General features: G+C 35.3%; 1 protein-coding gene across 1 annotated transcript; it reads left to right on the plus strand.

The window, feature by feature from the left end:
- The first annotated feature begins 7,260 nt into the window (after positions 1 to 7,260).
- LOC117929788 (probable linoleate 9S-lipoxygenase 5) lies at positions 7,261 to 11,611 on the plus strand. Its single transcript, XM_034850196.1, has 9 exons — positions 7,261 to 7,565; positions 8,297 to 8,586; positions 8,698 to 8,938; positions 9,033 to 9,374; positions 9,469 to 9,554; positions 9,710 to 9,817; positions 9,928 to 10,232; positions 10,316 to 10,579; positions 10,687 to 11,611. The coding sequence occupies exons 1-9, from the start codon at positions 7,376 to 7,378 to the stop codon at positions 11,444 to 11,446; spliced, it is 2,586 nt and encodes an 861-aa protein (XP_034706087.1). The 5' UTR covers positions 7,261 to 7,375; the 3' UTR covers positions 11,447 to 11,611.
- Positions 11,612 to 13,634: the final 2,023 nt, after the last annotated feature.

The raw sequence follows: 13,634 nt of genomic DNA on the forward strand, positions 1-13,634 counted from the left end.
AAAAGAAAGCCAGCTTCGTCTGGAATTTGTCCCCAAATCACAGTTTCCAGGAAGCTCTCTCAGTGGGAAACCTACCTCCAAGTTGAAATCCAAGTTTTAAGGTGACTCCCTATCCCTTGAGCAGTTTCTATACATTACTTACGTTAGTTGTGGAGAATTTTACTTGTACCATTTGAGAATAGGTTTTGCCTTGTTTCTGTAACTTACAAATAAAACCCCTTCACCCAATTACTCCTTATGTTTTCTTTTGTTGCATCATTCTGATTCTAATATGGTCTCTTTAGTAACTTTCATCTAAACCGAAATGAAAAGAGAATATATTAAACTCAAGTCAATTCAATGTTGCACCTCATTCCCCACATGCAACTGTGCTTTACAGCAGTTGTGCCAAGGCAATGCTTGTATTCCAAGCATATATTCCTAGCCCACTCAAGGTCTTGGATTAAACAGAAAGGGTCTGGTTGGAGCTGGTAGATATACAGTTAGAATCTTCTTGTTCTACTTATATATGTATACAAAAATATGTCATATACCAAGCCATGACAATATATTAAACAAAAAATTGAGAATGGAGCAGTGGGTGGGAGTTGGTTTGCAAGAAACTTTTTAGGTTGTGTTTTTGGGGTTGCTGTTGGATGGCCTAGGGTCTAGGTGTTCGGCTTTCCAAAGAGTGGATGAGGTAGTAGTGAGTTCCTTTGGTTTGTTACTCACCCAAGTGTTTGTAAAGTCTGGAGTTTTTCTGGGTTGTAGGGTGAAGTCTTTTGTTTCGGGTATTGCTTTGTTGTCTCTCTTTCCTTTTGCTTGTATTTGGCTGCCACTTTTACACTACGTGTGTACTTTCTGCGCCTTTTTCAAGCACTTTTAATATATTTGCTTTATTTACCTATAATATATATATATATATATGTATATTAAACAAAATATGATCTTCTAAGATATGAAACCAATTATAAATGGTATGAATGGCATCCCAAGATCAACAAATACACTATGCTCCTTTCTTTTTTTGCTTGTGTTTATTTTGGTTTTCATTAATTTATGTAGAATTCTTTGCACGGTTGGGAGATTGTTCAGAATGTTTAGAAGAAATAATATGTAAATCCAATAATTAAAATTATCTCAACCTAATCCAATATAAAGATCACAAAATCCAGTAAAAAAATGTTATATGCCAAGCCATGACAATATATATTAAACTAAATATAAGCTTTGAAGATACGAAACCAATTATTAATGGTATAAATGGCATCCCAAGATCAACAAATACATTACTCTCCTTTCTTTTTTGCTTGTGTTTATTTTTTATTTGATGCAGCTTAAGTCTACATGGTGCAGGGAGCATTACTATGAATAATAGGGCCCTTCTTTGCAAGTGGAATTGGCGTTTTGCGATTGAAAGGGAGAACTTTTGGAGGCACGTCATTAGTAGGAAGTTCGGGGAGGAAGAAGGGGGTTGGAGTTCTAGAGAAGTTAGGGAGAGTTATGGAGTTGGATTTTGGAAGGAAATAAGGAAGGAAGGTGCCCTTATGCAAAATAAAGTCGCTTTTTTAGTGGGGAATGGTAGAAGGGTAAAATTTTGGAAAGATATATGGTGGGGGAATCTCGCCTTATGCAATTCTTATCCCTCCTTGTATGCTTTTGCCTCCTCTAAGGAGGCTTGGGTAGAGGAGTTTTGGGACACTTCGGGAGGGGAAGGGGCTTGGAGTCCTAGATTTTCTAGGCCCTTCAATGATTGGGAGGTGGAGGAGGTGGAGAGGCTTCTTTTGGCAATCCGAGGTGCAAGGCTTAGTCCTCTTATGGAAGATAGAATGATGTGAAAGGTGAATTCGAATGGGATTTTTTCAGTTAAATCACTCTATAATGATCTATCTTCAAGAAGAGCTGGTCTTTTCCCTCATGGTTTGATATGGAACCCTAGTGTGCCTTCCAAAGTGAGCTTCTTTGCTTGGGAGGCTTCTTGGGGTAAGGTGCTCACTATGGATCAGCTTAAAAAGAGGGGGTGGGCTGTTGCTAACAGATGTTTTCTGTGCTGTGAGGAAGAGGAGTCAATTGATCACATTCTTATACATTGCTCCAAGGCAAGAGCTTTATGGGATTTATTGCTCACCCTTTTTGGAGTGTGTTGGGTCCTCCCATCTTTGGCTAGAGAGACCCTTATTGAATGGAGGGACTTTATGTTGGGCAAGAAGCATAGAAAGGTGTGGAAGGCAGTCCTGTTGTGCCTTTTTTGGGCGATTTGGTTGGAAAGAAACAGGATTGCTTTCGATAATGAGGACTTCTCGGTTCATAGGTTGAAAAATTCTTTTGTTTGTAATCTTTGGGTATGGACAAAAACAATTGTAAATGAAGGTCCTCTTACTTTACCTAGTTTTATTGATTGGCTAGGCGCTAGATGAGGGTCGGGCTTGTTTTTTCTCTTCTTTTGTGTGTGCCTTAAGGGGCCTTTTGTATACTCCCTGTATGCTATTGGGTTTTCCTCATGGTGCCCTTTTCTAATATATTTCTACCTTTGCCTATCAAAAAAAAAAAAAAATTTATTCATCTATTTGGTTTTCATTAGTTTTTGTAGAATGCTTTGCATGGTTGGGAGATTGTTTAGATGTTTAGGAGAAACAATATGTAAATAGAATAATTAGAATTATTTCAACCTAATCCAATGTAAGGATCATAAAACCTAGACTGACCCCACCTATTAAATAATGCTCTCATGGCTGCCCCTTAGTTATACTTTTTTTTTTTTTTTTTTTGATAGATAAGAAGATAAATATATTAGAAAAAGGGTACACTGTTAGCACATTTACCATTTCATAATGCTAATGCTGATCATCAAGAGGTAGAAAAATAGAACTTCATGTGAAACTGGTCATGCTTAGCTTCTGGTCCACCATTTTATTGTTAGTTGTCACCTTCCAAAACAAGTTAAGACTGTTAGTTGATACAGTGAAAACTCAACTTTGGTCACATTGACCAGATTCAAATTCTACGAGCTTGTGCTTGTGATAAGTATCAAATTAAAGATTAGAACACGTCACTTGATGGTGCCAGTTTTTTTTTTTTTGTTTTTTCACGCATGTTCATATGCACCAGGTCAAGTTCACACTAGATTATCTAATACTCATTTTCTATTTTGATGCTTGTTTTACAAGTTCTTCTAATGACTAGATGGTAGTTTTGAGAGGAAGAAAATCTTGCCTTTGATAGAACCAATGTTTTATGCATTTAAACTCCTGGTATATTGGAAATTATTAGGTGCTGGGTTAGGATCCTCATTAGAGATAAGAAGACTTTATTTCCACTTGTATTGAACACTGTTATATTCAAAATCCAGACCTCAATGCTTACGTGGATTTCAGAATTCATAATGAAGTTATTGAATTCAGGTTAGGCAGGATTGGGTTTGTTTCAACCTTAAACATGATGGAAACCAATGAACTTAATTGAATGGACGGAGTTGGACTTAAGTTGGCTTGACATCCCATGTGGAATCCTTAGCTTTAAGTTGGTCAAGAAAAGCCATCACCCATAAGCCATGTCCCAATTGGCAATTTCTATTGACTTTCTTACTTACCCAGCAGGAAGGTCATGTTTGAATTGTTGGAATAGTGGGCCATGTCCCAATTGGCAATTTCTATCGACTTTTCTTACTTACCTAGCAGGAAGGAAGGTCATGTTTGAATCATTGGAATAGAGAATGGGGAATGGGGAGGTGAAAATCAATTCTATCTATTATATCTTTTTGAGCTTTAATCCTAACACCCCTCACATACAACATCTCTAGATTGAATAGATTGAATTAAATTTGAGTTGGCTTGGCAGCCCATGTATGCCCTTCAGCCCTGAATTGGTCAAGAAAAGCCATCACACATTGTCTCATTCTGCAATTGTGAGATGATATCTTTACCCATATGGTCTAATAGGAATAAAATATTGTGATTGTTGTGATTTCTTACATGATTATCTACCATTCTGAATTGATCATTAGGAAGACCACTTCCCACAACCAACTTCATCTTTCTGGTATGGGTCAATTTGAAGGTCTTATGGAATGGGTCTAAGCCTGGAAATTGGAAACCCTAGCACAAGTTGCAGGATGAGGACGAGAAAGACAAGTCAATGTGAAAATGGAAACTGGGTTTTTCCTGAATCGCTTATCAAAAAAGAAAGTGACCACCAATTTCAAGTTGAATTGGAGCATTTCTTAAAGTGGGGTTCATTCAGAAGATGCAAAGTCTATGGGAATAATGACGTAGTGTGGTGTTCAAGAAAGTGACAGCATATGTGTTTCTTGAACCCTAAGTTTCCACGGAAAGGTTTATTTTGGTGTGGAATTGGGCTTTTTTTTTTTTTGGTGGAAAACTGGGTTTTCATTTCTAAAATTTCCACAATTCTAAGTTTACTTTTAGATTTTGAAAATTTTTAAGTCTTAAAAAGAGTTTAAAGAAAATAAGATATTTTTCTACTTTTTATTTAAGAGTTTTTTTTAAAAAAATTTTATGTAAAAAATTATTTTTAAAAATAAGAAAAAAAATATATATCTAGATAGTCAAGGTTTTTTTTTTAAAAAAATTGTTTGTCTCATACCGTAATTTTAAGTATTTATGTCTTAACTTTTAAAAGAATGAATTATTTTTACAAGAAAAGAATGAGATCATTTTTGTTAAAATATAGCAAAAAAATGACGGAGAAATGGTTAGATTTTCAAAATTGGATTTTCAATTACCCTTTTAATCAAATGGCCTATGAGGAAAATTAATTAACTAAAATGGTCGAATAAAAAAGCTCAACATTTGTTAATTTGGTGGAAATATTAATAAAAAATAGACCATTGATTTGTTTTATCAAAGCAAGAAGAAAAAAAAACACTTCATACATTCGAATGAGAAAGGAAATTACCTAAAATGTTCGAATTGAAAAGCTACACCATTTGCTAATTCGGTGAAAATATTTGCTAAATCGATGAAAATATTAATGAAAAATAGACAATTGATTCATTTTATAAAAAAAAAAAAACCGCGTCATTTCATACATTTTCATGAGAAAGAAAAATTAGTCAACTAAAATGGCCGAATTAGAAAACTACACCATTTGCTAATTGATTCGGTATACCAAAGTAAGAAAAAAAAACACTTCATGCATTTTCTTGATTTTCTCATGTACCCTATTGATAATATGGAAAATTATTTCATAAACTGATTTTATATATATCACATTTTTTTTCCACATATTAAACAAAAAAATACAAATGTTGGTTTTGACTTAAATTTTGGCTTGGAAGTTAATTTGGTTACATGAAAAATATTAAAATATTTTTGAAAAAGGAAAAATTTTCATATTTAACATGAATTAATTGAATGAATCATGGATTCATGATATTATTAAGTTATTAACTAAAAATTGCAATAATTGAGAAATTCTTGGATAGTTTGTTTGAAGTCACATTTCTAGACTTCTAGGGTTTAAGATTTTCTTGGAATTTGGGTGGTTTCTTTACCCTCAAGCTATGCCATGACCATATTTGCCTGATTCAATAAATTTAAAACAAATGAAGGAAATAAAAAGATTATAAAAAGCCCATTAAAATTGGACCAATACTAAATTAATTACGTACCTTGTTTGAATATTGTGCTACTATACTATTTATATGAACAAGAGGAAATGACAATTATGAACATGGATGTAAATAAAATAAAAAAATATATTTTAATATAATTTTATTATTTTTAATCATATTTGTTATTTACATAATTGTTTTACTATTTTTCTCGCTATATTACCAAATTGGTATCCAGTGAAAGGAGAATCGATCACGAAATACGTTGCTCTCATTACTTCGTACCTAATTTGTATCTTCAATCTTATTTACTTATACTTATTTTATTAAATATACCTTGATCTTATATATTTATACTCTTATTCAATCACTTAAATTTTATTACATATCTTCAACGATTGAAATTATGCATTTAGAAGGTACTAGTTTGGTACTTACGAATTTTCATTATTTTTAAAGCAAAAGGTAAATTGATGTTTGGTAAAATGAAACAAACTAAAAAAGAAAAAGGAAAAAAAAGAAGAAAAGAATATGCCAAAGACAAGAGACAAAAGCATGATTCCAATTCCAAAAGGGTTGAAAGATTTAATCATGTTTGTTATCCACATAGCTATTTTACTATTTTTCACGCTACATTATCGAATTGGTATCTAGTGAAAAGAGAATCGATCACATGATGTATTGGTCTCGTTGCTTGTACTTAATTTGTGTTTCATTCTTTTATACCTTAGTTTTTTTTTTTTTTTTTGCACTTCGATCTCATTTATCTATATTTATTTCATTAAATGTACATTGATCTCGTATATTTATACTCTCGTTCAATAACCTAAATTTTATAATATCTTCAATGATGAATTTTCAGCTATTGAAATTACGTGTTCAGAAGATATTGAATCGGTACTTGTGAATTTTCATTATTTTTAAAGCAAAAGGTAAATTCATATTTGGTATGCATGATCTGCAAATATGTTTTATAAAGCCAAAAAAAAAAAAAAAAAAAAAAGGCCAAAGACATGGGAGTAAAGCATAATTCCCATTCCAAAAGGGTTAGAGATATAAAGTTAGGAACTTGTTATATCAATCAACAAGGGCTGTACTATGTAAGACCCAACAAACCAGCCACGTGATCAATAAGTGACAACTCCTTCATTTATAATAAAATAAAGACACCAATTCAAATAAATAAATAAAATATAATATACATAGAGGTAATGCATTAGAAGAATGGAGGATGTATCCATGGATCAAGAAAGGCAACCCAACCAGCCAATGGAAAATAGTCAAAATACCTAGTCTATTCCTCCATTTTTGCCCTTCAATAAACCCTAGATTCTCTCCCTCCACCCCCACACCTTTTTTTTTTTTTTTTTTTTTTTTTAATTTATTTATTTATGATTATTTTTAGTCTAATTATCTATAAAATAACAATAACCCACATTAGAAATCATTTTTTTCCTCTTCTGAATCTTAATTAGCTGAAATTTAGAAACTTCCATATGTTTTTTTTATTAAAAAAAAAAAAAAACCTTTCTTGACTGAAGTTTCTAAAAATAACAACCATGTATATATTATTAATTCTATTTTTTAAAGAAGGAAAAGGAAAGTTTCTAAATAGAAAAGTGAAGCTTCTCAGATATTTCATATGTTTGATTTTAGGCATTTTATACGCGTATGTTTATGTCTATAAATACATGCACCACCTGAGCTTTTCTTCATATATTCTTCTCCTGCATCCCTCTTTCTCTCATATTCTTGGCTTTCTTTTGCTTTGCTGTTGTTATTGTTGTTGTTGTTGTTGAAGAAGAAGAAGAAGAAGAAGAAGAGATGATTCATTCAATTGTTGGTGCCATTACTGGCGAAAATGATAAGAAGAAGATCAAGGGAACTGTTGTGTTGATGAAGAAGAATGTGTTGGATTTTAATGACTTCAATGCATCGGTTCTGGACCGGGTTCATGAGCTGTTGGGACAGGGAGTCTCTCTGCAGCTCGTCAGTGCTGTTCATGGTGATCCTGGTGAGTTTTTATTTTTATTTATTTATTTATTTTCATGTTTTTGATGATGGGGTTATTGAAGTTGGAGGAGAGGAGAATGATACCGTTTTGTGAGGGGTGAGATGGGTTTTGAGTTTTGATGATGGGAGTTGGAAGAAGATGTGTTTTTTGGAAGAGGTCAAGAGGGGTTATTCTCAGAAATTGAGTCAATGAGTTTCTTGACATCTTCCATTCAACTGGGCACTTTTCTAACTGCTTTTGTTTTTTGTGTTTTGTTTTTTATGCTTTTGTTTTCTACTACTTTCTCTTGTTTATATTTCTCTTCATCAACCACTATACATGCCCACCTAACTCAATATGAAATTCCCATGCAGCTGCCCTTTTTTTTAAGCCACTAGATCTTGGGTGATTTTTTAGTCTTAGATCTTGGGTTAGATTTCCCCAGATTTCACAAAAGTTGAAACTGAAATTCATAAAAATTTTGAGGATCACTCCTGTTGGAATTAAAGAGAAAGAAATGCCATAAACCAAGGAGATGAATTGTTGTGAAATATTTCTCAAAACTTCATCAAATACCTGCCAAAACAGCCGCAGATTCTGAAATTTCATGCAGCAAAGCCACTGCTGCTTGTAGCAAGTCCAAGCTCAAACATAAAAGCCTTTTCAACCCAGTGATTTTTGAGAATAACATGTATGTAAAAATGCAGTGACCATCTGTTAGTGATGATATTGAACTTGTGTGCCTTTTGTAGCAAATGGGTTACAGGGGAAACTTGGGAAACCAGCATACTTGGAAGACTGGATTACCACAATCACTTCTTTAACCGCTGGCGAGTCTGCATTCAAGGTCACGTTCGACTGGGATGAGGAGATTGGAGAGCCAGGGGCATTCATAATTAGAAACAATCACCACAGTGAGTTTTACCTCAGGACTCTCACTCTTGAAGATGTTCCTGGACGTGGCAGAATTCACTTTGTTTGTAATTCCTGGGTCTACCCTGCTAAGCACTACAAAACTGACCGTGTTTTCTTCACTAATCAGGTAAGACTAATTTGCTTGATACTAGGAGAGTCTGCTGTGGCATTGTGGCCCATTGAGCTTAGGCAAGGAGAATTGTCTGCTAAAGGAATGTGTTTATTTTATCTGCTGCAGACATATCTTCCAAGTGAAACACCAGGGCCACTGCTCAAGTACAGAAAAGGGGAACTGGTGAATCTGAGGGGAGATGGAACCGGAGAGCTTAAGGAATGGGATCGAGTGTATGACTATGCTTACTATAATGATTTGGGGAATCCAGACAGGGATCTCAAATACGCCCGCCCTGTGCTGGGAGGATCTGCAGAGTATCCTTATCCCAGGAGGGGAAGAACTGGTAGACCACCATCTGAAAAAGGTAGATATTTGATACACAAATTCATATTGTTTTCTCATGCTTTTATCATAAAAGGATGGATATGATTGATTTCTGCTCTTCTTTTAATTAACAGATCCCAAAACTGAGAGCAGATTGCCACTTGTGATGAGCTTAAACATATATGTTCCAAGAGATGAACGATTTGGTCACCTGAAGATGTCAGACTTCCTGGCTTATGCCCTGAAATCCATAGTTCAATTCCTTCTCCCTGAGTTTGAGGCTCTATGTGACAGCACCCCCAATGAGTTTGACAGCTTCCAAGACGTATTAGACCTCTACGAAGGAGGAATCAAGGTCCCAGAGGGCCCTTTACTTGACAAAATTAAGGACAACATCCCTCTTGAGATGCTCAAGGAACTTGTTCGTACTGATGGGGAACATCTCTTCAAGTTCCCAATGCCCCGAGTCATCAAAGGTACTGCATACATCTAACATCTTGCAATCTTTGAAGCAAGATTTATATATTTATTTTTCGTAAAATTGATGACGTTTTTATCATGCTGGAGCAGAGGATAAGTCTGCATGGAGGACTGATGAAGAATTTGCTAGAGAAATGCTGGCTGGACTCAACCCTGTTGTCATCCGTCTACTCCAAGTAAACTACAGCTTCCTTTCAAATATTTTTAAATGCTCTGTTTGGTTTCTGAGAAAATGGAACTTGGAAAGGCTTCCAGACTTTGTTTTCTTTCCCTCCATCTACTGTTCTAGCTCTTTTCTGATAATTATTGGCTCTTTCTACTTTGTTTGCAGGAGTTTCCTCCAAAAAGCAAGCTGGATCCTGAAGTTTATGGCAACCAAAACAGTTCAATAACCAAAGAACACATAGAGAATCACCTGGATGATCTTACTATAAACGAGGTAGCGCTCTTAGGTTCCCTTCTTTCAAACTAAATTTTTCAATGTCGACATGTTAATTTTTTGCATTGAAACACAAGCCATAGTAACTGAAAAATGGTGCTTTTTACTAGGCAATGGAGAAGAAGAGGCTATTCATATTAGATCACCATGATGTTTTCATGCCATACCTGAGGAGGATAAACACAACTTCCACGAAAACTTATGCCTCAAGGACTCTCCTCTTCCTGAAAGACGACGGAACTTTGAAGCCGCTGGCGATTGAATTGAGCCTACCACATCCTAATGGGGATAAATTCGGAGCTGTCAACAAAGTATACACGCCAGCTGAAGATGGTGTTGAAGGTTCCATTTGGCAGCTGGCTAAAGCTTATGCTGCTGTGAATGACTCTGGCTATCATCAGCTCCTCAGCCACTGGTACGTGATATCCCAAAGGAAAGTGAGTAGAGTTTGGGCTTAAATCTGAAGCGGGTTATGAATATCTTTGATGTTGGTTGCAGGTTGAATACACATGCTGCAATTGAGCCATTTGTGATTGCAACCAACAGGCAGCTCAGCGTGCTTCACCCAATTCACAAGCTTTTGCATCCTCACTTCCGTGATACGATGAATATAAATGCATTAGCTCGACAAATCCTCATCAATGCTGGTGGAGTGGTGGAGAGCACGGTTTTTCCATCAAAGTATGCCATGGAAATGTCATCTGTTGTTTACAAAGACTGGGTTTTCACTGAGCAAGCACTTCCTGCTGATCTCATCAAGAGGTATATCGATACTGTTAGTGATTTTTTTCTTTCCTGCTGTGCAATGAATCTAGTGAAAGTTGTGATTTTCATCTAACTGATATGCTGCAACTTGGGCACTCTTTCAGAGGAATGGCGGTTGAGGATTCAAATGCAAAGGCCCCTCATGGACTCCGCCTACTGATAGATGACTACCCCTATGCTGTTGATGGACTTGAGATCTGGTCAGCTATTGAGACATGGGTGAAAGAGTATTGCTCATTCTACTACAAGACAGATGAGATGGTCCAGAAAGACTCTGAGCTTCAGTCCTGGTGGAAGGAAGTGAGGGAAGAGGGTCATGGCGACAAGAAGGACGAGCCCTGGTGGCCTAAAATGCATACTGTCAAAGAGCTGATAGAAACATGCACCATTATCATCTGGGTGGCTTCTGCTCTCCATGCTGCATTGAATTTCGGGCAGTACCCTTATGCAGGCTACCTCCCAAACCGCCCAACGATAAGCCGCAGATTCATGCCTGAAGAAGGCACTCCTGAGTATGAAGAACTCAAGTCCAATCCTGATAAGGCTTTCCTGAAAACAATCACTGCCCAGCTGCAAACCCTTCTTGGCATCTCCCTTATTGAGGTCCTTTCCAGGCATTCTTCCGATGAGGTTTATCTTGGACAGAGAGACACTCCTGAATGGACCCTGGACACAACACCATTGAAAGCTTTTGAGAAATTCGGAAGGAAGCTGGCAGACATTGAAGAAATGATCATAGATAGAAATGGAAATGAGAGATTCAAGAACAGAGTTGGGCCTGTGAAGATACCATACACACTGCTCTACCCCACAAGCGAAGGTGGGCTTACTGGCAAAGGGATTCCCAACAGTGTCTCCATCTAAATTTTCCTGGAAAATCATGAGCACACTGCTGATCAAGATGGCTTAAATGCAAATTGCTAATATAGTATTACCTATTTTTGGACTTTGTAGCATTCATATTGATGCATATATTTGTAGTAAGGAATTATTTATTGCTAGAAAATTGGGAGCTTTTCACTTTTTTTATGATCTGTGCCACACTTAATGTTAAAAGATGAAGGTGAAGTAGCAAAACAGTCGATCTGAATGCGTAGCCATTGATATCAGGAATCAAAGTCAGATGGTGCAAATGCTCTCAAAACATCCACCCTCCCACAAAATTATCTATAATTTACATGTTAACAAGAACTCAAGAGTGAGTAAGAAACTATGTTGTGAAATACTTTCTGAAACCACTGAGGAAAGTGTCCATTTGAAGAAGTGTGAGACTCTTACCTAAGAAGTGTCTGTAGATTTGAATAGTAACTGCCAATATCTCTATCAAATCTTTATTATTACATGTATTAGATTTTGATATGATGCTTGGATAGTATGCCTATAACCAAATGCATCCCCGAGCTTCTTCTTTGTATATTCTTCTGCTCTCACATTCTTGGCTTTCTTCTGCTTAGCTTTGTTGTAGTTGTTGAAGAAGAAGAGATGTTTGTTCAATTGTTAGTGCCATTACTGGTAAAAATGATAAGAAGAAGACAAGGGAGCAGTTGTGCTGATGAGAAGAATGTGTTGGATTTAATGACTTCAATACATCGGCTCTGGACCGGGTTCATGAGCTCTTAGGACAGGGAGTCTCTCTGCAGCTAGAATTTTGACTCGTGTAGACAGACATAGAATCAAACTGAATTTATTGATCATTACATAATTGGATTAAGAGCTATATATTCTTCTTGTTGATCAACAGTTATCTTCAAGGGGTAGAAAAACATAACTACTGGTCATGTTTAGCTTCTGGTCCACCATTTCATAGTTAGTTGTCACCTTCCAAAACTAAGTGAAGACTGGCAGTTGATACAGTGAAAACTTCACATGCTCACACTTCACTCTTCACACTAGCTTATCTACTACTCATTTTCTACTTTGATATCATCTTGGTTTTCAAGTCTTCTAATGACTAGATTGCAATTTCAAGAGGAAGAAAATCTTGCCTTCGATGAAGCCTGTTTTCAGCCTTTTAAGTATTAAGTTTTTTGTTTTTGTAATATTTTGTTTATATTAAATATTAAAAAAATAAAGAAAAAGCAAAATATTTGATTTTTTTTTTTCTATTTAGCCAAAAACTTATAATAAGTCATAAAAAAAAAGTGGAAAAACAAACAACATAAAGTTTGAAAGCAAATTACTTTCAGCAAAAGATTAAAAAAACAAACACCCTCGAAGTTCAACTTAAGTTGGCTTAACATCCCATGTAGAGCGGGATCCTTACCTGGCCCATGGCCCATATCCCATGTCCCAATTGGCAATTTTTATTGACTTTCTTACTTACCTTGCACTAAGGTCATGTTTTAAATGTTGGAGTAAAGAATGAGAAGGAAAAATCAATTCTATCTTTTACATCTTTTATTCATTCATGTGTTCGGATTATTTTTAAGAACGAGAATAATAAAAAATTCACTATTATGGAAATCAAACCCTACTCTCGTTAGGATTTTTATTCCTCTTTTCTAAATGCCAAACGTGTCTAAATTGAATAGATTGAGTTAAATTTGAGTTGGCATGGCAGCACATGTATGTCCTTTAGGCTGAGTTGGTCAAGAAAAGCCATCTCACATTGTCTCACCAAGCAATTGTGAGATGATATCCTTACCCATATGTTCTAATAGGAATAAAATATTATGATCATTGTGATTTCTTACATGACTATCTACCATTCTGAATTGATTGTTAGGAAGAGCACTTCCAACAACCAACTTCATCTTTTTGGTATGGGTCAATTTGAAGGTCTTATGGTTTGGAAATTGGAAATCCTATATAAAAATTTTATTTTTAAAAATAAGAAATAAAAAATATATCCAAATAATTATTTAAAAATAAAAAATAAAAAATAAAAATCAGTAATTTTTTGAGATGCAAATCTCAACATGAAGGTGGAATAGTTTTTTTTCCTCATAATAGGTGGAAGGCAAGTAACACCCAAAAATAAATATACAAGGAAAATTAGTTACATTTGAAAGCTATATCATTAAGTAATTTGGTAGAAATATTAATGAAAAGT

The sequence above is a fragment of the Vitis riparia genome, chromosome 14 (assembly GCF_004353265.1).
Source record: "Vitis riparia cultivar Riparia Gloire de Montpellier isolate 1030 chromosome 14, EGFV_Vit.rip_1.0, whole genome shotgun sequence".
NCBI lineage: Eukaryota > Viridiplantae > Streptophyta > Magnoliopsida > Vitales > Vitaceae > Vitis > Vitis riparia.